This window comes from Zonotrichia albicollis, chromosome 10, assembly GCF_047830755.1.
Source record: "Zonotrichia albicollis isolate bZonAlb1 chromosome 10, bZonAlb1.hap1, whole genome shotgun sequence".
NCBI lineage: Eukaryota > Metazoa > Chordata > Aves > Passeriformes > Passerellidae > Zonotrichia > Zonotrichia albicollis.
Genome location: NC_133828.1, coordinates 20,575,896 through 20,601,195, shown reverse-complemented (window position 1 = coordinate 20,601,195; position 25,300 = coordinate 20,575,896). Strand labels below are relative to the sequence as shown.

Below are 25,300 nucleotides of genomic sequence, written 5' to 3'. Positions count from 1 at the left end.
TAGAGAAGCCATAACTCTCTCCAAACTGTTATAAAAGGAATATCACTATAAAATGTCAGAGAGGAGAAAGGGGAGCAGCATTATGTACAAGCATATAACAGGACTGGGGAGAACAGAAGACCTAAGTATAGCTCTGAGCAATAGCCAAACAAACAATGGAAAAAAACAAAGCCAAAAATATTGTCAAGCCCTACCTGCAAGCATCCTGTATCCAAAGAACAGAGCAGCTATGAGAACAGCCAGTACAGACACAGATGCCAGGGCAATAACGATGGTCTCATCTCGATGAAAAGAATGAGAAGAATCTGAAAGCAAACAAGATGAGGACTCTTTAATTGTAAATTTGAAAGAATCAACACTATAAAACATGTAATTGTTATTACAACAATGAGAAGAAAAATGTACTCTGGATTGTCAAACATGCCACATCCTTTTCCCCTCAACACCTAGGGATGGCAGAAGAGCTGATCAGCCCAAAACCAGCTGGGCACACATCCATCAGCAGCCTGGCCCAGGCTTCCCTTGCCCTGCAGCGAGAGGCACTGACAGCAGAAAGTGATTCTTCTTTCTATCTGGCAAAGTTCAGCACAGCCATACAAGGCCAAGCTGATGCAGCTCTCATCTGTTATCTGTGCCTTAATCCACTTTCCTGGTATGAATCAGGTTTGTCACCTTTACAAGGTTTTTTTGTTGTTTTTCCCAGGACAAAAATCTCAGTTTGCAAACTGGGCTGCAAATATGATGAAAATTGAATGTTTCACATTCACTCAAATACCTAAAACATACATAAGTCCACTTAAGCAAATATTTCAAAATACTTGGGGGTTTTGATTTGTCTAAGTACTCAGATAATTTTTGGCATAATTCTTAATACACAAACAGGCAGAAGTATCTCTACAGACTGAAGCAGGAAACCTGAAACAAAAATAAAACACTAAACAAAATTAAATGAAACTAGTTTTATTGAGTCTGTTGTAAAATATAATTTGACTTTTTGTCAAAATGAGTTTCTTGCTTTTTCAGGTTTTCTTGGTTGGGTTTTTTATTTTCCCAGAGAGGAAAAAAGATTCCCTGAAAACATTTGTTAGTGCCTTGAAATGTTTCTCCATGTCAGAGTCCAGTCTTGCTTCTTGCAGGCATATAAAAATCCAGCCACTTTAATACAAAAAATTATTAGTGCAGATACTCTTCTGGTGTCAGAATCACTGGAATGTGGCGCTACAAGACCTCATTTACTTTGGCTTCAAAACCAAGTTTGGGAACTATGTTTAAACATGTCTTACATACTGCAAAAAGTACTCCTTAAAAGATTGTAATGAGACCTAACTAGGCTAAAACCACAAAATATAAAATGCACACAAGACTTAAACATTGAATAAACTTTTAGGTGAGACTGAAATACAATTTATCCCAATCTATACTAGCTGAATAAACTGACAAATTCACTTTTCTTGGATTGCATTTAAAAGAAATTCAACATTATTCACTACTTCATATTCCCAGTATGGACATACACAAGAGAACCACGTAAGAGGGAAAAGCAAATTTAAAAGACAACAACTGTCCTTTTTACATAACCACAACAGTAAGGGGAAATAATGAAAAGCTGGTAAAATAGAATGCCAGAGAGAATTTCAGCTGCGACAGAAGTATGTGAAAAATCACCTATCAAAACCAACACGCAGCTCATATCTGATACTCCCCTTAAATAAAACAGAGCTTGTGATAAATCACAATACCATCAAATTTAAATTTGTTCTGTCAAAAGAAATACCATCACTACTGGTTTTGGTAAAATAACTTTCACCATGAAAACAAGATACTGGCATAGAACACTAATGTGTAATATGAGCTGTGACTTCTGTAGTGAGGAGATGAAAAGATACACATTACAATTGTCATCTAAATTGTGTATTCAAAGCACAGGCATGCATATATATTGAAAGCCACAACATCATAAAGGAAACTGTTACATTATACAAAGCTATATGAGACATGACACAAGTGCAGGCAGATGAGTAACTGCTGGCAGGGAAATGGTAGTTTTGACTTTCATATTTTTATGAATGAAATTTACATTTTATTGGGTTATCTTTTAAAACATATTAAATGTGGAGGGTTTTGCATCAGTTCAAGACAGTGCCTAGCACGTACTAAGGAGCAGCAGGTTTGCAGAGACTGACCCTTTGGTTACAATCCCAGCTGTATTTTCCTTGCCTGCACAACTAGAGCACAGCCATTTGCTACCTTCCCACTGCCAAATAACCAGCAATCATTTCCCTCATGGTTTGCCAAATGATATCTGGTGCTCGAGTTTGATTGCTCTTCTTTAGTTTTCTGTATAATCAAAGGCTTAACAACATGCCTCTATCAGGGGGGCCCTCCTCTACCCTAGAAAGGATTTTGCTGTTCAAGGGCATGCTGAGCAACACGTTCTTCCACAGCTCTGGCTGCCTTGGCACACTCCCCTTAGAAGCCTGTGAATGTTGACATTCTGCAGGCTGAAGAGATACCAGAAAATCTCAAGACAGCATTTTGCTCCCATCAGCAGCTGAAAAACACACAGAGAAAAAGGATAATTTCTCTCTCCTTCCTTGATGGACCATCCCTTCTGCAGCCTTTTTCTGTTTAGTGGGTGGCTGTGCAGCCACCAGGTAACCTCACAGACCTCACTGGCCTTCCAGAGGAAAGAATGCTTTAATTTTTTTTTAAGGAGAGTTGTTTCATAAGATTTTTAGATTGGCATATCTTGAACTAATTTTCAATTCTTACAAATATTTAAAAATAAAACCGTCAACATTCCAATAGCCAAATCAGTCCTATAGTGCAAGTTACTACTGTCAGGATGATGAGCAATAATAATAAATTTAAGAATAAATACAAGTTTCTTAGTAAGGGTAAGTGAGCATCTCAATGGAGTGATAACATGCAGCTCAAAACAGCATGAGTGAGTAAAGTGTTGTGTGTGACAGCCAGTCCTTTCCCAGCAAGAACAACTTCACTATCTTTTGCTTGTAAATCTACACCAAAAGGAAAGCACAAAAACCCCGCCATGACAAAAGGCCCAGACAGCTCCAATGCCTCCCTCACCCACAAAAGTGCTATTTCTATCAACCCTCTACCTGCTTTGTAAAACAATTATTTTGGATGTTGTCAGATTATCAATCTTTCTTAAACAGAACAAAAAGGATATGTCACTTATCAACCCAGTTTCAAAACCTTCCAAAACTTAACAGAACTTTAATTAACTCACTGTTTTTATTAATCCTTGTCTGGATATATTTAATTTTTAGTCTTTCACACCATACTCACCTTTAAATGTCTAGCTAAGAACCATACAGGACCTCTGAAGGCACATGGAGAGGTTCACATCTGCTCTTTTATATACTTCTAAGTAATAATTCATACAAGTTTTTTATATGCGTACGCACAAAAGTCATGTTTCTCTTGGTATTATTTGGAGATATGTTTTAACTAACTCACCAAAAGACACATCAGTGTAGGTAAATAAAAGTAATCACTAACCTTTAAGCAAGGCACTTCTAAAATAAGGATGTGAAATGCACAAGTATAGAAGTTCCTTTTCATGCTTTTGTCCATGAACTCATGGTCTGGGTGAAAACAACCATGACTCATTGTGATTGGGACATTCATTATGAAAGGTATGATTTGATATTACATTTTCCTGAACTAACATTTGGTTGGTCTTCAACTGTTGACAACCCCTCCCTCAAATCAGTAGATTCTGCTTTTCAAGTTTATTTACAGGACCAGACACTTGCCCGACAGCTTCAGTATTTCTTCATCATGTCATTGCACAAACTGACTTTAAACATGTCTAACAACCACTCAATAATCTCATTTGAGTTTTTTGAATCATTACTAATATTTGGGTACACAGTGACAAATATCAACTGATTCAAAAACACTGTTTTCAAATCTCAGACTGGGAGTGCTGGTATGTCAGTATTATTTCCAAAACAATGTACTGCATAAAAAAAGCAATGCCATAAAGGGCAGAATTAGCTGCAGACTCTAGACAATCCAATAATTAAGGAGTTGGCTGCTGAACTAAATTCTACCTGCAGTTGTACACAGAAGATCTTGTCAGAGCTTTCTCCTATTTATGTTACTGTAACTAAAAGGAAGGCCAATGAAGGCGCTTGTTTCACTGCTACTTGTTACTGAGGCTTTTATTTCCAACTTCAGCTTAGGCTCCCTCATCTACACCAAATGTGCCACAACAAAAAATTGAAACCAACAGAAACTGCTGTAAGGCCCAAACAACCTTAAAAGCCAATTTCTTACCCCACTTGAACGGGAAGGGGAGCACTGCTCACAGATCTACTGACTCTACAAGCAGCAGTGCAGAGATTCCATGGGGAAGGCACCCAGCATGTACACACTTCTGTCTTGGAACATTTTACCAGTAATTCTTACAGTCTACCAAGTCTAGCAATCCCATCACAAAGAAATATCACAGCAGACAGTGTAATTTTTTTTTTAAGTAAGAAAAAGAAACAAAGCACAACTCATCAAAACAGAAGGACAACCTCCTTCTGGCTGGGGAGCAGCTGGTAACCAACAAGCCACCATTCCCAGAAGTGTCCTGACCTCATCATCAATAAAGGGCTTGTTTTCAGGTTCCAAAACCCGAGTACAACAGCTCCTGTGTATGGAGAAGGTACACACAAATAATTGGGAATGAATTTCAGAGCAAACCATGAAGACGAATGCTTCCAGTATTCAGTTAGAAGTGAGTCATCTGGCTGAACCCAGCCCTGCTCTTGGGACACTCCCTGCAGGCATTTCTACTACATGAAGCATTTCTCTCCCTTTTCTCAGACATGACTGCCATAACATTTTCCAAGCACTTATACAGTATCTTTGATGAATTGAGGTTTTTGGATTAAGCTTCCACACTACGACACATGGAAGCTGTCAAACTGCAGCCTTCCTAACCTTCCCCAGGAATGGCATACAATGAAGAATGCTGCCAGTGCTAATGGCATCAGGAAGAACAATGTTTTTTCTTCAAAGTAACTTTTCCATTATAAACGTAAGCTTGCAATATTAATTAATGCAAAAGTATTCCAACTGTGCCTATGCTTGAAAAAACTTTTTTTCTCTCTAATTTAACTTTCAAAAATTAAAGCCTCTTTTGCAGGCTTTCTGTTTCCATAATTTAAAATCAGCATTTATCCTATGACCAAAGAAAGTTGTGAGAAATGAGAGAAAACTGAGGCAGGTAACAAGAGCCAATGGCAAATGAGTCCGTAAACATACAGAACACTCCTTCCTGGGAGCCAGAAAGGGGATGCACCATTCTTCTATCTTCCTTCCCCTTCAGCAAATACTGTGAGACCTGCAGACAGGAGGCTGCTTTGGAAAAAGCACCAACCAAACCACCACTGCCAACACCACAGCATCAGGACAAGCACCCACATCTGTGCTCTTGGAGAAACATTCCAGCCTGGATGATGAACTGTGAGGAAGCCGGGCAAGTTCTCATATTTCCTATTTCACCATTCAACACACTGTTTCCCCAGTACTATTACTGAAATGAGAGGGTATGAAGCAAATGGAATGGGAAATGAGGAGAAGGGAGGACAGTGTCTTCCCTATGGCAGCTGAAAGCTGTCCAGAAATCTTCTCTCTAACCCTACACCAAAGGTGCTACACTGCAATGGCCAGAGAGCTGCCTGGGACACCAGAGAGGTCACAATTACAATGAGACATCTAAAGACAGCCATGGGAAGAGGCACTAAGTAGAAACCAAATTGAAAAACTAGGAATCCCAAGGGGGAAATTCTGATTGTGTAATAAAAGGCTGTATCCCAACACAAACACACAAAAGGATATGGCCTTGAAGCTGTGCAAGCAATGACATTGTTTCCTTCTAATATCTGAATATGAAACCTTGGGCTTTGGAATGCTGTTTCAATGCTACATATTTACATGGTGGTGATCGTATAATAAAGGGCATTTGCACATAAATTTCCACCAGATCTCTATATTGCTATTAAAGCTTTTCATTCCATTTTCAGAAATCTGCCTGCTCTTCATGTAAATGACTCACAGCTGTGTATCTGCCACACACTAGTAAATAATTCTAGAAAATATATGTGTGTATTTAAGTTTAGAGAGGCATTGTATAAAAACATTTTAGACAAACATACAATTATTCTATATAATCGAAACCAGTTTTAAAAGTAATTACCTATGTTCCACAGAATTTCTGGTAGCTATGTATCAAAAGCGAAGTGATCTTAAAGCCAATCGGTACCAAAATATTAACACTTAATTACTTTGCCATATCACACATAAGTAGCAACATTATTCTTAACAAATAAGGAAAACACCATTCTTGAACCCTCACAGCACAACAGTGACATCTGATTGTTCAAAACAACTACAGCTGTATGGACTCTGATCAAAGCCAGTAAAATTACACAGGGATTCAAAAGATCTGCCCATACAGATCACTTTAAAAAGAAGCAGTGTCTTCACGCCATCCTCCAACTATTTCTTTGATGTGATAGATTCAATATGTTCATAGCCAATCTGGTGCACAAGTTGCTCTTCCATGAAGGAATCTCAGTGATAGTGAGGATGAGATCAGAAGGAAGAGGGACAGCTTTTGGTTCTGTCACCAGCACAGTGTGAGATGGAGGCTGCAGGGTGGGGGCAATGTGGACCTCAGCTGCAGATAACTGCAAATATGCTCTGCACATCAGAAAGAGGCCTTTCAAGTATATTTAATTCAACTTGCTTCTAAAGTCACATTTCTTTTCACAGTAGTCCTGCACAATTTTCATGACATTGATAAGTAAGATCTTGATCCTTTTAAAAAACATAAAATTAGCAATCTTTTCCAAGGGCTTACAGACCTCAATTACAATCTGTTTATCTGTTTTGTCTACGCAAAGCTTGGATCAAACGTGTCCTCAGAATTCTCCACAACTAGTAAAACATGCATCCCTTACTGTATTCTAGCAGCACATTCCAACCAAACAAAAACACATCACAAGGTCTTTTTTCCTCTCCTCCTTTCTGCACAGTAATCAACATTTCTTTCTGACCAAGTGACCATTGCTTCATTCCTGATCCACTGTCCTGCAGCAAGAGAGTACAGTCTTCATCACATTAGAGCAAATGACAAGAAAGCCTCTGATAAAAGCACTGTGTCAGAACAACCCAAGCTGTTTTATGTAAATCCTAAGTTCATTCAGTGCAGGGGACAAAACATGTAAGGGGGGGAAAAAGTACAAATTTTTTACAAAAAATGTTAGTAGCCTTTTCTATTGAATCTATGTATAGCTGAGAATGATGAAAGGAAAAAATAGCATTTCCTAACAACAACTGCTATTGACTTAAGCTTTTACAGATGCATGTTTTAAAACAACTATTACCCTAATTCTGTTTTATGAACCCATGTATAAGAGGTAAGGTTGCATCTTTCTGTAAGCATTTGACAAATTATTAATAAAATTAAGATCCATGTCCAAATTTTGTAGTAGGACTACAAAATGTTATCAACATGACCATCTTCAATACTTGAACCAAAGTTAAGGTAAGGAACTACTCTTTCACATAAAATTTTGGAGGCACTTGAAGGCACAATGAAGTCAGCAATATAACTTCTATGGAAGCACAGTGCACACGCAGATGGAAAACACAATGGGAACTGTATTTTTTGTGGGAGATGGTGCAACACTCTTTAACAAAATAATCCTGCCAATCCATAACTCTGAGGCAGTTTTCTTTCATAACTGAAAATGGATGTTTTCCCTGGATTTAACAGCAAGTCTCTGGTTTCTAGTCTATTGGCTTAGATGAAACAGATAATTTGCACTTGCTTCCAATCATTACAGTGTTTGAAGAAAAGATTTAAACAGTCACAAATATGTTTCCACTTTGCACGCAGCATCATCATATTTGACTGATTTTAACTTTTATATAAAATTTTATAAACTTATTGTCATAAGGTGCCCTTTCTGACAATCTTTTCATATTTTTCTCCAATCGGGAGAGCTAAAATTTTAATGCACTTTTCACATAATCACATCACTGTGTGGAACCTGGATGTCAGAAAGCACCAGTCTCTCATGAGATTTGCAGTAACATCAAAACCTGGCACTCATGCATCGCAGATCCATCTGCCTCCTCAGTGAATGCCTCAAAACATCATACAGCTTGGGCTGTAAAATTTATTTCCCATAATGTGCTCCAGAGGAATCCTGCTATAGCTGGAAGTCAGTCATCCGTGGTGGCAGAGTTTCAGCAGGCAGATCTCTCTTCAAAAATCTGCTGCTGGAAAATGTAATTTGAATGTAAGCTTGGTCTCTAAAAGCCCTCCTCTGTCCTTCTCTGGTGTACTGGCTGCCACCAAGCACCCAATCTGGAGGTTTTTTTGATGCTGAAGATTGCCATGATACATCAAAATCAAAAATGAAGCAAGAGTGGTAATGTCTTTGGCAGGAGAGTGGGTTATGAAATCCCTAAGTGCTCTTTCTTTGATGACTAGATACAGAGAGGTGAATTAGCAGCTTGTCACATGTGTGCAGAAAAAATTAATGAGTTCATCAAAACCCAACAAAACTTCTCTTCCTGCCTTTTCTTCTGGGAGTTCAGAGATCTTCAGTATAATTTATAACACTACTGAATAGAACCTTATAATCATCATGTATGTAAAATAAATAGCACTCCTAACACATAACTAAATCTAGGTTATTCTTTCTGAAGTTCCCTATATAGCAATAAATATTTGATTACTAGAGAGATAAAAGAAGTATCTTGCTTCTATAGGCAAACTGTTTTTGAGTGCACCTCAACCTTACCTTCAAGCTAAATGGAAAACTAATGAGAGCACTTAACAACATGCTGGGGATATCTTCCATATTGAAACAAAAGTAAAAAAAATGTTTTTTTAATAAAAAGGCTGAAAATAACATTTACATTATCCACTTATATTAATCTTGGACCAACAGGACTTCCTGCTTATCAAACCAAATGGTAACACCAGCTTTAACATATGGCACACTTCCAGCCTCTGCAATGCACTGGATCAAAAACTACATGTGCTGCAATGGAAAAAAATGAGCGCTTCAGAAAGCCTCTTTAAAGATATTTGAAGTTATTTTAATTCCAACAGGCTGAATAGCCACATATTCCATGTCTGTAATGCTCCCAGGCACCAAAAATAGAGCCCAAAAAATTACATCAAAACACTGAAACGCCTGTTTTTGTACGGATGAGCTACCAGCCAACCCGTCAGACCCTTCAGGAAAGGCAGCTCAGAGCCCTGGTGCTGCATTTTTCACGTCTGCAGGAGCGCTGAAGCCCAGCAGCGCTGTCTGCCCGGCACTCGGGCTCCCCCGCCCCCAGAGCCAGCCGGGCCCCGCCGGCACCCCCCGCTCGGCGGGCAGGGAGGCGGGGCCGGCAGGGCGGGACGCTGGGCCTGCCCCAGCAGGTTCCAGCCGGGCACACCCGAGGGACGGGCAGCGCCTCCGTTCCCAGGCACGACCGGAGCGGGGCTGCTGCTCCCGCGTGGGCAGGGACGGGAGCACTGCGGCCTGGCAGCACCGCTGCACACCTCCCCTCACCGCCTTCCAGCAACAGCTCTCCTCTCTTGTCAACCTTAGCAACGGCAATGAAGAATGAACTGGTTTTATTAAAAGACATGATTGTACAGGGTGTTTATTCCAAAACATTTCCCTAAGCATGCAATGAAATCTGAATTATAGCACAATTTCAGGCGGCCAACCTGTTTCAAGTAGAAGCCCAAGATCAATACAAACAGGGTAAGAACGAGTTCTGACAAAATCTTTCCTTATACGATTGGTTTATGTCCTGGTATTCCAGATGTAATACCCTAAATCAGCTTAATATTGTAATCCTCAAGTGTAATCCTCAAGTGTAGCAAGTATTATAGTACTAAAACTTAACTTCTCCTACTCTCTTGAATTCAGGAACATATTTCTGTACTTCTAGTACAACTCTGTAGCGCGTACATTCTTATACATAACAGGTTTTGTAAATTTAAATTTGAAGGCCTACACTACAAAGTTGTGAGTTAAACCTGTCTGATATTTTAGAAACATTCACACTTAGTAAAAGATTGTTTTGTCTGGCTAATACAAATTCAGACAATGCCTGTATTTTGCCAAAAGGTACACATCTGCTCTAGCTCTTGCTATCATGGTTTAGAAGGAGAATGTAACATGAATGCACACGTCCTGTTTTCCCATTAATCCTACCTACTGACTCTCTTATTTTCCTCAATCATCATCTCTACCTGGCCATATTCTAACTTTAGCAAATGCTTTTTCTAGGACTGGAAAAATATTTTTGAAGTCTTCCATAATTTTAAGATTAAAATAACCATTACATTTCTCTGTACTCTAGCATCGTACTGGTTGGTAGTACCAGGTATGTCCCAGATGAAATGGTTATTAGAAGGAATTGAGTGATGAAGCAGAAAGTTGGGATCAGACAGAATTCCCCCTCCTGCCTCTCTCCAGGGCACCTGCAGAACATGTGAACAGCATCTCCCCTTCTCTTCCCCAGGACCACTGGCAGTCTCACTCAGTCTGCATCAGTGCCTCAGAGTCTCAGCCCTGTTCCTCACTCGGTCCCACCCAGCACGTTCAATCCCTGAGGATACTGCTCGCCCTGTGTCCCTGCTGGTGAGCAGAGAAGGGTGGCAGAGCAGCTGAACCTCTCCTGGTTCCTGCTGAAAGCCACCTCTCCTTCCCAGCTGAGAGGCCTTAGCAAGGGCTGTTTCCCTCTACTGTCCTTGCTTAGATGGGGATTCAGATGGTTTCCGGGCAGGAAGAGCGTCCCTCTCAGAGATACTGCACAGATAGGAGATGCAGCTATTTGGGGACATCCTCAAGCAGAAGGAAACAAAGGACAGAAAAGGCTGTGGGAACCTGACAAACCCGTGAGGAGGAGGCAGTGGCAGGGCCAGCATGTGGCAGGGCAGGAGCTGACACAGTGAGAGGCCCAGAGAGGAGAAAGGCTTTAACCTCCCGAGGACCCCAGCAAAATCAATAACCTCCTGTGCCACACAGCTTCTGCTTCCAAGGCACCAGCTGCAGTGACCTTCTTCAAACAGAAAACTGCATCTTGTATGAGGGCACACAAGTGCACCTTAGATATGTGTAAATGCATTTTCTTTTCCTAAAGGAAAGCAAAAATGTCCAGAACTTGAAATATAAAACAAAGAGAAACTTAGATTGTGTTTCTGGCTCTGACACAGAACACCCTGATCTAAGATAGGTTACTTTGCTTCTTAGTGCTTTATGTTAGCTAGTTATATAATGGGGAAAACAGTACCTCCCATAACTTCAAAGGTTATTCTGATTACTTTAAAATAGCATGAAGATGAAAAAGGCAATAATGATAAATAGCAATCCTTAGTTTGCACTTATGCAAAATCCCTCTACAGATCTAAGTGCTTGATTTCAGATGAAATACAGACACCGTTTGATGTTCAGCTCTTGCAGCACAAGTGCCAGCTCAGGCATCCCTTGCCTCCTACTCCCAGGTGCTGTTCCAGCCCAGCAGTGCCCAACAGCTGTGCTGCACAGCCACGGCTCTGCTGAGCTCCAGCAGCCAGCAGGGAGGCCATGGGAGGGAGGAAGGACCATATCTGAGGCAACACCCCTGCCAAAATAAATATACATCCATCAAGTACAAAGGCTGGCATCAAAGCTATCAATTTGTGTTACAGCTGACTTCACTTGTATAACATGTTCTGTCTGCCCTACAGTAACAAACTTGTTTCAAACCAGGAATAAATATTTCAACACAAATCTGAATAGGTCATGAGGAGACATTTCATAATCCTATGGAAATGACTTGCAAACGATGTTGGAATCTGCATGATTGCTAGATGAACTTCACAGACTGAATAAAACATATTGAATGATATGGCTTCTGTAACTCTTCTACTTTAAACATATTTTCCATAATAAAAACTTTCTTAAATGAATCCCTGAACTGGTCACAGCATTGAGTATTGGTTTCAGCTGTTTCAATGATGCTGCACAATTAAACTGTAAGTCTAAAACCTTCACAAGACACTTATTTACACAGATACTGTAGAAATTACAATGGAAAAGGGAGCCTTTTAAAAAATGAATATAAAGAAGTCTTCTGTCAATCTAATTTACTCAAATCCTGACCATACCCTGAAATCCTATTAAATGAAAGGCAAAAACCTCAAGTCCCATTAAGCAAGTAGAAATCTTTTTTTGCAAAACAAAAAAACCCAAAATGAAACTTGTGACAGACTCCTTTCTGACAGGTGCTCCTGCTTTAACACATCACAAAATATATGCAGTCATAGGCAAGGTTTCCAAATGGCTCTTCTGGTTCCCAACTGGTCACCATCAAAGCATTTCTACACTTCACTGAAGACACTTTTAACACATCCTAGTTTGGTCACTTGAAATTTAAGACACCCTCAAATGACTAGTCTACATTTAGGAATATGCAACTCTGTAAGCCTCCTCAAAGTGAATATACATAAGCAGGACAAAAATGAGGATTTATGATTGCAAATCAACTCCATGCTTTCAGCCTTAACTATAGTTTCATAGTTGGGGTTTTTTTTTTTCTTTTTTTTCCTTGCTTATTCCTTCTAACAACTCACAGGTAATCGCACCAGTTATGCCTCTGAGAGGATATTGTCTTATTATTGCTTTAGACAAGAGTTCTGGTTCCCAATCTATCCTTTAAAAAAGGAAATCCAAGTGTTCTGTGAGTTCCATGACACTTACACAACACACTTTCTACTTTTCTTTCTAAGCTGCCATTTCCTGAAAGGTTTCAACACCTGGGAAGGCCTGTCAGGAGCCCAGTCCACTGCAAAAATGTATGAAGTTGTCAAGTACTTGACCACATTTCCACCAAACAATCAAAAGATAGCTCCATTAGAGGTGGAAGCTGATGGCATTTGCAAGAACATACCTGCTTCTCACAAAAACCTGCACCTACCTGTAACTGTTTCATTCCATAAGCATCTAGAAAGCATGGAAAAGCCTGCCTTCCAATCTCATTTCAATTTCTCTATCATAACACAGGCTGGCATTGTGCCAACAGCACTTTTGGGAATAAGACATAACCCATTACAGTGATTACAAAGGCAGGGCAAGGAATTCATGTCACACTTCTGGCATCAGATGTGCTAGGCTACTCATCAGCTTTGGCCTAAGCACTATCAATGCCTAAAAAGTGGTAATTTCAATTCTTATACAGGTAAAAAAAACTAGAAAAAGCTCTAAATTTACCTGCTTGTGTCCACCTACCAACTCACGTGTACGTGTGCAGGCATAAAATGAACATGTGATGAACATTTAGGGGACACACGATCTCAGCTAATCAAATACTTAGTGCTGTGTCCTCTTATACAACAGGAAACTTCTGTTCCACAGAAATCATGGCACAGTGACCACACAGCCAGAGTCTTCTTAAATGCAGGACTGTGCTCACCTCCACTCCCTGCTCTGAGTAGTCTTCTACAGACTATAGTGTTACACACCAGCTCAGTGTAGGTTCAAGCCCAGCAGAGATGGGACTGATATCTTTAGTACTTTATTTCACTTGGTCTATTCTGGAATATCTAGTGAAATCAAGGATTCACAACTTATGAGTTTCCCCTCCCTTAGCAATATTTTATTATTATTAGATATCACAGATATCTAACATTTCAAGACTATTATGAAAATTTTCCCCTCCAAACACTGAAATCTCGAATTAGTTTCAAACCTTTTCCTTGATGCACTCCCTCCCACTGCTCTTACTCACTGTTCTCTTGGTGCCAGGCAGAAGTGTCCCATTTAACCCTCCAAAGCTGGCCAGGGACAGCCTGCACCTCCCTGGGCTCTGTGTGCCCGTGCCAGCCTGAGCAGGGACAGCAGCCCCAGAGTGCCTGGTACAACACTCAGAGGTGTGTAATGCTCCTGCCTGCAGTCTGTACTCATTTCACCCCCATACAGCTCCAGTTTGCTGCAGAGATGCCATGAATGGCTCTGCAGCTGGGAGTGGCTCCCCCAAACCCACTGCGGGGGGCACAGCCCAGCCTCACCTGCAGGTAACCAGGGCAGGATGGGGCTGCTGACCCTGCTGATACAGGCAGAGAAACTCAAGTAACTCTTCAGACTCACTGAAAAAACTTCTCAAAAAAACCAGTTAAAATATTTTCTAAATGTTCATCTGTCACTGATTTCTCTGGCTTTCCATGCCTTAATTTGCAGTAAGTTTTCACCACGTTCTCTCTGCTTTCCCACAGCACTGTGAAACAGCAGAGTCTGGAACTGCATCCAAAGGAAGAACACTGCTCAGTGCAATCCACTGAGGCTCAGCATCATCCATTTTGCCTTAGTCACTGCAATTATATCCTCAGAGAACAGAAATGGAGAAAAACAGAACCACAGTTTGAATACAACCAATTTGTATTTCCTGCAGTTTGAATGTCTACCCTGTCAGGAGTTCATGTTGGTGTGAATGTGGGTATTTTCTCCATGCTTGGGGGTTATTTTGTCTGGTTTTTCTATTGGGGAGCAGGGGGTGGATTTGGGTTTTGCTTCTTTTTGAAGTTTTTATGTGTGTATTATATTGCTTTTCATTTTTTTAAAGAGAAAAACCCCCCAGGTCAAAGGAATACATACATAAAAACTGTGCTTCTGTTTTATTACACTAGTACTTATTTATTGGGGTTTAAAGCTCTATTTCTAGATGCATCACTACTTTTAGAGCAGTTTAATGCTTCAGTAGGAGAAACAGCTACAACCTAGCAAAAATAATCACAAGTGGCTCCATACAGTTGGTTCAGCTGTTTAGAGCACATATCAGCAGTGTATTCCTTCAGACAGACACATCAGCTTGTGAACACATCGACAGAAAGGGCACTGAACCACAACTCAAAGAGAAAAAGAAAGAAGAGAAAAAGAAATATTTTTATTTGGCATAGGGGGGAAAAATACTTTCACTGCTACAGCTCCAACACTTGTATTTCCTGTTCTAGCATTATGAAAGTGAGAAGTGTTTTCACACAGGATGCAAGGATACCTTACACTCTGCTCCAACTATATATAGCTTTAAGTCAATACCAATGTCTGGAACAAGGAATTTTTTTGCTGGACTCAGAAAACACTTAGAGGCCTGCAAGCAGATCCTAAATGAGCCTCATGCCACCATGCCGAGGGAAGGCAAAACTCCAGGCCAAAGTCAAAAGCTGTATAATATCACTCACTGGTACTCCAGAAGCTTTCAAGAAATAATAATGCCAAGAAACATATATGCAGTATTTTGAAAGGCTCAACCTTTCAAATAAATGCATTAAACTGTAGTGATTAAACATCTGAGTCCACCTCACTGGAATCTCAAAGGAATTTAAAAGAACTGGACCATAAACTCCTATCTCACTGCAATTTGATATTAATGTTTTAGAAAAAGAAGCTCTCACTCACATCTCTCAGAAAATTACAACTCTTTCTACTTCAAAATAAGAGAAAAAAGCTAAAGCACAGATAAAAAAAAAAAAAAAAACAAAAAACAAAACCAAAAATAATGGAAAATCTTCACACTTCCCTCTTTCAGCACATTCCTTGTCCTTAAAGATTGAATTCCTAACTCCCCCTCTCACACATATCTATACAGCAAATGTTTTTCCATTAATTGATTCTGCATGGAAGTATAGAACACAAACTGAAAGACAGTGAAACTCAGTAAGTTATATTTTAAGGCTAATTAATATATTGATTTCTTTCAAATTAAAACATGTGTTGCAAAACAAAACATCTCATACCCAAAAATAAAACACTGATAAACAAACCAGGTCTTCTGAGAAAGAAATGTATGGACTATCTAAATATGATGTTTGGCTTTTTGAAAGATCAATACCTATTCTGATATTGAAAACATGGAAGCTCAAGTACAAAAAAAAAAAATCTGCAGACCTCAAACAGCTGACATGAAAATTGAGATCTACCACAAAATGCAGTCCAAATGAGAATTACAACAAGGCAAAAAAGGTCTCTGTCGCACACAAAAATAGACACAACACTCGGTGTCCTAACTCTAATGCTTATGTATTAGTGTCCATAGCAACACCTCACCATTCATTTTATTTATTAAATACAAGCCAGCAAAAATAATAATAGTGAATGGTATACATCAAAAACTGCTAATTCAATACATAAGGAAGAAAGGAACATTCCCAAACCTATCAGAGAAAGAAAACAAAACTGCAACATGACTAAGAAAAGTAACACCACAAAATACCAAGATAAAATAAAAAGACAAAGAAATACTCAGTATGGGTATACAAAAGTAGTAATGGATTGAGGAACTGTATTCTTTGTAACTTCATTTAGGTCTCTTTGTAACTTTTTCAGGAACTCACCACACCCTAGTCTGACCTATTAGCCACAGAAAGCTTTCTTCATTATACAACCAACACAAATATAAACAGACTTTGGTATCAACTTGAATCCCTGTTTAAGTACAATTATATCCACAGGACTCTTCACCAAGATTTTAGTGAATACACTGCCATCATCTTCCATTTGGACAGCAACAACAGGAGTTATTCCATCTTAGAAAATGCAGCTTTGCAAAAGCCTGCAAGTGGTGTATAATCAGGGGTAACACAACCAGGAGCACAATGATTGTTCTGGCTCCCCTGGATGCTCTAGGAACTCTGCTTTTCAAGCATGAGTGTTCTGTTAGCCAGAAAGCCAAGAGATCACCTCAGGCAACTTCAAAACAACCCTGACATTTCAGTTCTTTAGAAATAATGGAGATATCTATAGCAAGGATGACATATGTCAGGAGCTAGATGCCCAGTTACGAAACTTCACATTGAGAATTCCAGAGTTAGTCACATGTTCACAATCCAAACACTTGAGGCACTTAGCTGATTTGCCATTCACTCTTTTAATGAGGATGTGAGCCTTTCCTTGTAAGGAAAACTAATTTAAAACACTGATCCCCAATATGCATCCACATGCAAAGATTTGGTCTGATATGATGAAAGGATGAAGGAAAAGAGACGATCCATGGCTTCCATCAAGTATAGCTCCTAACCCTTTTTCTACCCCCAACAGAAGGTGGTCCACCAGCACAGCTGAGAAAGAAATCAATCCACAAAGAAGAGTCTCTTAGTGCATGTATACAAAGATAAGCACAGTGTCAAGTTCAGGCTCCGGCTGCAGCACCTGCAAGCCAGATCCAACCCAGCAAGGGCTGCCTGCAGCTTTGCTCCCTGCTTTGGGGACAATGCTGCCATCTCCACCCACACCTGCTCTGGAACAGCCTCTGTTCTACAGGAGCCACCTGGCAGCTAACCTACAAAACTCCAGCTCTTTTGTCTAAAAGTAATTCAAGTGTCCTTAGAAACAACATCACACTGTTAAAAACCAAATGCTTTATTTACCTAGAGCTCCTAGGATCGTGCCAGATTGTCATGAGCATCTAACCTCCAGATAGCACACTCTCTCTGAAGATACACTGAATGCTATATCATAAGGGAAGGAGCCAGAAATCAATGTTAAGTAATGCATTGGATTTTCTGGACCACATTATTTTTCAGATAAAGGAAAAAAAAATATCAAAAACAGCTCAATAATGAAACGTGATTAATGACCAAGTTTGAAGGGCCAACATATTTTAAGAGTCTGTCTGGACTTTCAGTCTCCTCTGAGGCATTGTGCAGAGCTACAGCTGCAACTCAGGTAAGACTGAAAAGCAGCTTGGCTAACAGGTTATTCTAAATCAAATGCCAAGAACCTAAAGCTTTCTTTAAAAATTGTATCCATTTCAAAACTATGACAGAGAATCAGATTTTTGTCAGCAAACTAGCACATAGCACAGAAACAAGTGAGGCTTACAGAAAATGTCTAATTAAGGAGCAAGAAAAAGACATGAAAGGTTTTCCATGATCTAAACACTGTTCTACACAGATGAGCCCAATAGCACTGAACACCAAATGACCCAATATTTATAAGTGATCTTCTGTTTTGCACTTAACAGCTCCAGTCCCAAGTCTGCCTCTTACTATGCCAGTAGTCTGAGGACAAAGACTATTACTGTGCTGGGCATAGGGCAGGAATTTATTAGTAGCAGCTGGCAACACCTAGCAGTGCTTTATAATCAAACTTCACAGAGCTCTTGTGCCTTTTAATCTTAACTCCATTCATTGCAAAACTGTTCAAGAAAACCAGAGCAGAGCCACGCTAAGATTCCTGAGGAATGCTCTGTGGGTAACACGGCAGGACAAAGGGGGTTGTGAGAAACAGTGTTCACAGCAAGCCCAGCAGCTCCAGGCTGCCCAGGGAGACACAACTGCAGTACTTTGAAGCTAATGCCCTCTGTCAGGAGCTGGAGCCACAGAGCAGCCTGTGCACAGCCATTTCTGCCATTCTGGCTCAGTGCAAAGAGCCTTTAGCATGACAAGACAGGGAAAGCAGGAGATCAACACAGCCAACGTGAAAATAAACATTTGAAAAAGCACAGGGACACAGACAAGCAGAACATCCACAAAACATAAACAGTGTTTCCATTTTGCTTGGCAATGACTTCAATGTACACTATCTTGGCTAATTCAGTCAGTATGCTTTGTTGAGCAGAGTTACCTAAACAAATTTCACAAGTCTTTAAAGGAGAAATGCTTTCACAGAGGTGTAGTCTTAACTCCCACTGAAATATTAAAATTTACAGCACCCATCTTAAAATATTTGAGCAATAGTTACTGAAGCCTATCACCATTGGAAAGCCTGTTAATCTGTGTCACCCAAAAGTGCACTGATATGTCAGTCTGCCTTCCAGAGAGCTCTACTACCTATTTCTCAAATTATCTGTATTAAGTAGCAGCATAGGGTTTGTTTAGAATAATGATGATATGGCATATATGTATTACACTGCATACTGCAGCATGTGAATAAAGACATAAAAAATAGAATACCCTTGTCTACTCTCCACTTTGCCTTGAGATGAGGTGAAACAATTCCTTATCTGGTACCTTTATTATTTACAGTCCAGCTTTCCATTAGAGCAGTCTGAAAGAGTATAATTCCTAGAAGCCTTATCTACTTTTACCTTGTGTCTGTAAGGCATTCACAATAAAGCCCCAACACACACTGTCACAAAAGGTATCAGTTAAAGATGACATTCAATGTATTATACAACACATAAAAGTCTGACAGTACACAGCATTCCCAGTAAATGGAAAGACCATCATTACTATATTTGTATTACCCAAAGATATTTGCAGATCTTTAAAGTCTTAGAAGTGCATAAAACATAAGCAAGTAACTTCCAGCTGAGATGCAAATTAGTGCCTCAGGAGCTGCACATGATAACAGACTGTGAATCACTTATTTACAGATATTGGTTAACTTAAAATGCACGTTTTCACTATTACTGAAGATGGTAAAACCAGCGATTACATTACAAAAAACTTTTGTGTTTCCCTTTTTAATTTTAGATCTTAAATATGAATAAAATATTCACTGTGGAGTACTAGAAACAAGCAGGCTACTTCAAGGGTGACAAAGATGCAGATCAGACAATTGTATCAAATGAATAAGCTAGAAGTTATGCTGACAGGTACTTGAGAAATTGTAATCTCTAAGGACTCAAGAAAAATACATTTAGCCCCCTAAAACAAAGCACAAATACAGATCTAGTACTTAACAAACACACTACACTGCAATGTCAAGAAATAGAAAAAATCCCACCTCGCATCCAAAAAAATTTAGATTCCAGCATATTTTTAAGAGAACTTTGCTGAAGATCCTTGCTCATGGCCTTCCAGGTCCCAATGCACTACTAATTCCTGCAGTTACCTTTCCCAACAAGTGTGCTCCAACAGGAGGCTGACAAGGCAGTAAGGAACATACTCGTAAAAGGAAAAAGTTTTAAGAGAGTGTTTGGGTTTGGGGATATTGGTGTCTTTGTAAAAATAATATTTGAAATGTTTCTGCTTTTTCAAACAAACATGTTTGTTCTTTTAACATGGTTTTCAGCATTTTGTGGGTTTGGTGCATAGCAGAAATTTAAAAACATTTCCAAAACATTTCAATGTCAGTGCAAGTAAAACACTTCAATTTCATCTTCCTGATTAAATGTTTCTGTAAGAGAAAAAATTTACACATACAGTTTTCTGCCTAAGTATGTTTTGCCTTCACAGCTAACATTTCATATGCAAGACTCCAATTTCACATCAAAGCTTTACTTTTAAATTCAGTAAAGATTCAAATTTAATCTCAGGAGACTATGATGTCTTAGAAGTTAGAACAGCTAAGAGCTGCTACCAACAATCTTTAAGAGATTCTGCTTTTGATAGATTCAGTTTTAATGGGAAACTGAAGTTACTCGACAAGCATTACCAGTTATCTTGAGAGACTTGCAAAACACTGCACTGGTTCTACAGAAGCTAAGGCTTTCACTTGAATTTCTAAATAACCTTCTATAGCAATTGCTTTAATACTGTGCTTCCTGCAAAAACTTTCACTTCTACTCTTTCTCCCCAACCCTAATCCACCATAACTTTTCCCTCAGTTGCAATGATACAAGACAAAGCCTTAATTAGCCCACGTTTCTGAAATCTTATCACTAAGCATTTGTAGCAATGTGTACCCAATGTCACAGCCCCCTCCAAAGTTAATTAGTTTCCTGTAACCAAATAAACAGCAAAAACACCCCACTAAGCACTAAATTTTAGACAGAAAGGCAACTGAAGGTTCAGGAGAATACACATTTGTTAACAGCTGGCTAAAAATCCAAATATTTCATAATGAATCCAGTATATTTAAAAATTGCTTTAAAAAAGCCCTACATTTCATTTTCTCCCTCCATCAGCTGCTCCACATGCAATCTCTTAACAGAGAGACATATACAAAGAAATCTCCATGCACCTCCACTGGTATCTCCTTCAGCAGTTCAGCAACTTCATTTTCTACAGCACCCTAAAGCAACTTCCTCAGAGGTACAGTACCATCCTCCTGCATCAAATGCTTAATTGTCTCAAAGCAAATTTCTTTTTTTTTTTTTTTTAATATTTAGGCCCTTAATTACTGTCTTACTATAGAATGCCTCCTCACTGAAGGAATAGCTGCCTCACTGACCCCCAATCATTTCAAGGGTACAAGTTTTATTCCTTGTGTAGATCACTCCCACCTCCATCTTTTAAAACCTGAGATCTGCCACCTTGCAAAGATTTGTCATTTCCTCTTTACATCTAAATCACCTGAAAACAAAAAGAATAATGCACATGAAGGAAAATTTTATTTACAGAGTGTTTTTTTAGATTAGGCAGATCAGAAATTAAAGACTACAAACGTAGCTGCTCAGGTGCTGCAACCCAGCTAAGTAAATGCATTTCAATTATAAATTAATATTGGATGCTGTTCTCCAGAAAAAGCAGTTCAAGACAACTGAGTGTGAGCAGGGTTACAACTTTCCAAAATTAGCCTGACATGATCTAATTCAGCTTCAGTGGGAGTTAGATTGGGCCACATGCCCATGGCTACCTGAGTCTAACTGCTGCCTCTCAAAAACAATAGTTAAATGAAAACTGTCTCATTACTACCATAATTAACCTGTCCCAGCCACATACATGTGTAATTACTTCTTTTTTTTTAATTGCAGTGTATGTCAAAGTTTCCATACAATTGCATGAGCACTTCAAGACAGACTTTTACACAGCTATTTCACGTACTGAGCAAGAAGGCTGGCAAAGAGAGGCAAGAAGGTTACACTGGAAAGATAAGCCCGTTATCAGTGTTACAGAGTGAAGAATAACTTCCTTGACAGTGTGAGGTGGTCTCTTGCTATCCAAAACTCAGCGCTCTTATTTAAAAGAGGTTTCCTAAATCCTCCAAAAGTAGCAGCCACCCTTTGCTGTTATGAGATGAAAACCCTGTATAACATTCAACCACATGTACCAGTAACTGCTCAACTGTTGCTGCCAGGGATTTTTTCCACATATCACACAAATACATCACCTGTCATAGAAAAATACATTCTTAACACTCAGTTGCTGCTACATTAATTTATTTGCAGCACCAGGAAGCAGCCTTGAGGGAAAAAAATAATTAAAAATTGCTCTTTCATCTTGATGTTATTTTAATGTGAATGTTTCATTACAGCATTATATCTATGACCAACAAGAGAGATCATTTAAGTCTTTAGCTACTTAATTTCTATTTAACTGGCTATTATGAATGATTGAAGAACTAATAAATTTGTCTTCAAAACAGTCTCAGAATTTAGGAGGCATTTTGTAGTCATAACAGGCAGATATTTAGCATGTCAAACTAAATATTTGACAAGGCCAACAAAGTAAATATATCTCAACACACTGACCCAGGAAGCCACAGTTGGCCCCTTTTGGAGACTGTTAAGGGGTATATGAGTATACTGGCTGAAAATATAAGATGGAAGAAGAGTGAATCTATCCATGAGAGATTGATCACAGAAGAAGAAAGCACATCTTTCCCTTGTCTTGCAAAAGTGCAAGTTGAAGATAGAGGATGAGTGGTTGTTTCTGAACATCTGCATTTGAGCAGCTCCAAACTCCACAGGCAAATCTTGAAATGAGAAACAGACACCATTCTCCAACCACTTCTCCTGGCATCAGGAAACAGCTATCTTAATCTCTGCCTTTTTAATAACTCCAGACTGTGGCTTCTAGACTATCACCCATCCTACAGTATTTGCAAAATTCTAGCTGGAGGGATTAGCAACCAACAGCTACTCAAATCTGCCTGGATTATCTTTAAGATAGAAGAGATGAATATTATGACTACTCAGATGTATGATTGTTTTAAATTACCAGCTGTGCATTAGGAAGCAGTAAGGATTAAATTTCAGGCTTCTAGAACCTGTTTGTCCTCAATCTTATTTTTCATTTGTATAAAAATTTTGTTACAGGACAGGTTGGATTACATGTATTTATACTCTAATCCAACATAAATTTAAAAAAAACAACAACAAACTGTTCTGTTCTACACAGATACAGTTGTGAGATAAATGTTTTGACATCCTAAAAACAACATTGACATTATCTTAAATGTTACACTTAATTTTTCTAATTGCTATATGTCACGACAATGATAATTTGCTATATCTAACATGTATTAAGATCTTAATTTTGTCTTCTTGAATCATTTATGGTCTAGCTGTATCTTTCAACACATCACTGTTAAGTATCATAGAAAAACGGCAACCAAAAGATTGTATAAAGTAATTGTTTTATTCCATTCTTTTTCTGGGTGGATTTAGCTCAAGGGTCTAACAGTATTCTGCTGTTTCCACAGATCCTTCATATAGCTGCAAGGAAACATCTTTAAAAGAACAACTGCAATTTTCCTTAAAAATTCAGCTTTAAATTGATTAGCATCATCAGCAAGGTCTTCAAGTTCCATTCGTTTTTAAACTACAGCTGAATTCCTGCTTGTCATTCCAGGAACTTTTTATTCTGTATGATTTCACTGGAAATGAGGAAAAAAAACCATTTACAAATACTTAGTTAACTGTTGGCTGAATTAATCAGGCTTCACATAATTGTACACCAATCATCTCCACTTCAACATTTCCAGGATCATAAGTACAGTTCCAGGAGGTCTCCTACCTTACTTTGGGCCATTCAAGAACTTTGTTTATCAAAAATACAGATGAAAAATAATGCTCTTACAGTTCACAGGCTATAGTGAAATAACCTTCTGCAGAAGATTTCCCATGTGACTGTGACCTGTTCAATTTAATAATCTAAAGGGTCTGGAAGCACAGATTGGCACAGCCTGTGCAGCTAACCTTGCTAATGTCCTCACAGCACTCTGTCAACTATAACAGAAAGGCTGGAAGAGTGCCCAAGAAAGGTATCCAGTAACTAATACAAAGCTTCCCAACAATTCTATAAAAACTCAACCTTGCCAAAGTAAGAATTCTGTACTTAATATATGTGCCAAAATATAATCTTACAGCACCAAAATGGGTTCTGGAAGGAGCTGAGAAACCATGAACACAACACCACTTGGAATGTGGGTCAGTAACACTGCAGGGGTCTGTGTGCTGCAGCCTCCCTGCTTTTTCACCCCTGCAGCTTTCTCAAGTATGCTGTACCTCCAGAATGGTGCTGGCAGAGTGCTGGATGTCAGCAGCCAGGAGCAGCCCCACCTTTGTCAGATGCAGCATTGGTAGAGCTTCACAAACAAAACTCCAGAGTGGTAAACAAGGCCATCCTTGCTGCTGGAATGGCCCATCTCCATCTCCTAACCCAGTCAAAGCAGACTGACAACCTTGCTCTGAAGCAACCTCCTTTGCTTGTGCTTATGCCTAAAGCCAAATTTGCCTATTATGAAAATGGAAGGTGACACAATAACACAAAACAGTTGGAGTCAGTAGAAATGTACACTGCAGCATTCAATTACAGCTGGGTGAATTAAGGACTGTGTTACAGATTTAATCCACCCCATCCCCCCCCCACCCCTTTGCAAATCAAAATAGATCTTTTGGTATCAAAAAATCCATTTAAAATTATTTGATGATCTTATCGTTCAACAACTGAATTAATTCAGTTTGTAATTTTTATCCTTTGAGAAGAACAAGCACAAGTAATTTAGTAATAACCTGGTCTTCCTCTTTTGGGGAGACAGAAAGGGACAAGGAATTACCTTTACAGGTGTTCTTCCTCCCTGCACAACACTAACTCCAGTTACGTTTGGGCATGACTCTTACCGAAGTCAAGCAGAGTCTGTTCTGCACTGCACAGTGACACTGATCCCAAATGGTGATTGTTCACTGGTTCTACAAACAGTACTGTCAACCAAATGTTTTACCAGCTTCTTTACCCATTCATACTGCACACACTTTCCAAGTTAAAGACCACTGGTTTTTAGCATGCCAAACCAAACTCTCATTTTGATCCAACTTCCTTACAAACACCAGACCCTTCAGCCATTTTAGCAAGCACCAGTGATAAGTATCAGCATCTTCACACTGAAGCTAATTCAAACACTATCATTCCTAAACACAAGCTATTCATTTGGCATTCTACAGCTGTAAATGCTATCCAATTACACACCTTCATTTCCCAAAATACTTTCCACTGATAAAGAACTCTTGACATACACAACAGTTGTACTTCCATTTACATACCTAACTTTATTCAACTTCCTTTCCACAATTCTTATTTAGAGAAGGTTATCCAAATGTTTAGATTAGGCCACTAACTCAGCTTCTTTACATGTTCTTAACTTTTGGAACACAGTGTAACAGTGTACCTGCT

The 25,300-nt window shown here is 39.2% G+C and overlaps 1 protein-coding gene across 1 annotated transcript in view; it reads right to left on the bottom strand.

Moving 5' to 3' along the window:
- Positions 1-25,300, bottom strand: part of BMPR2 (bone morphogenetic protein receptor type 2) — a 97,383-nt gene that overhangs the window by 18,474 nt on the left and 53,609 nt on the right. Inside the window, exon 4 of the mRNA XM_005484170.4 lies at positions 195-305. Within this exon, the coding sequence (XP_005484227.2) occupies positions 195-305 (111 nt within the window). The remainder of the gene's footprint in view (positions 1-194; positions 306-25,300) is intronic.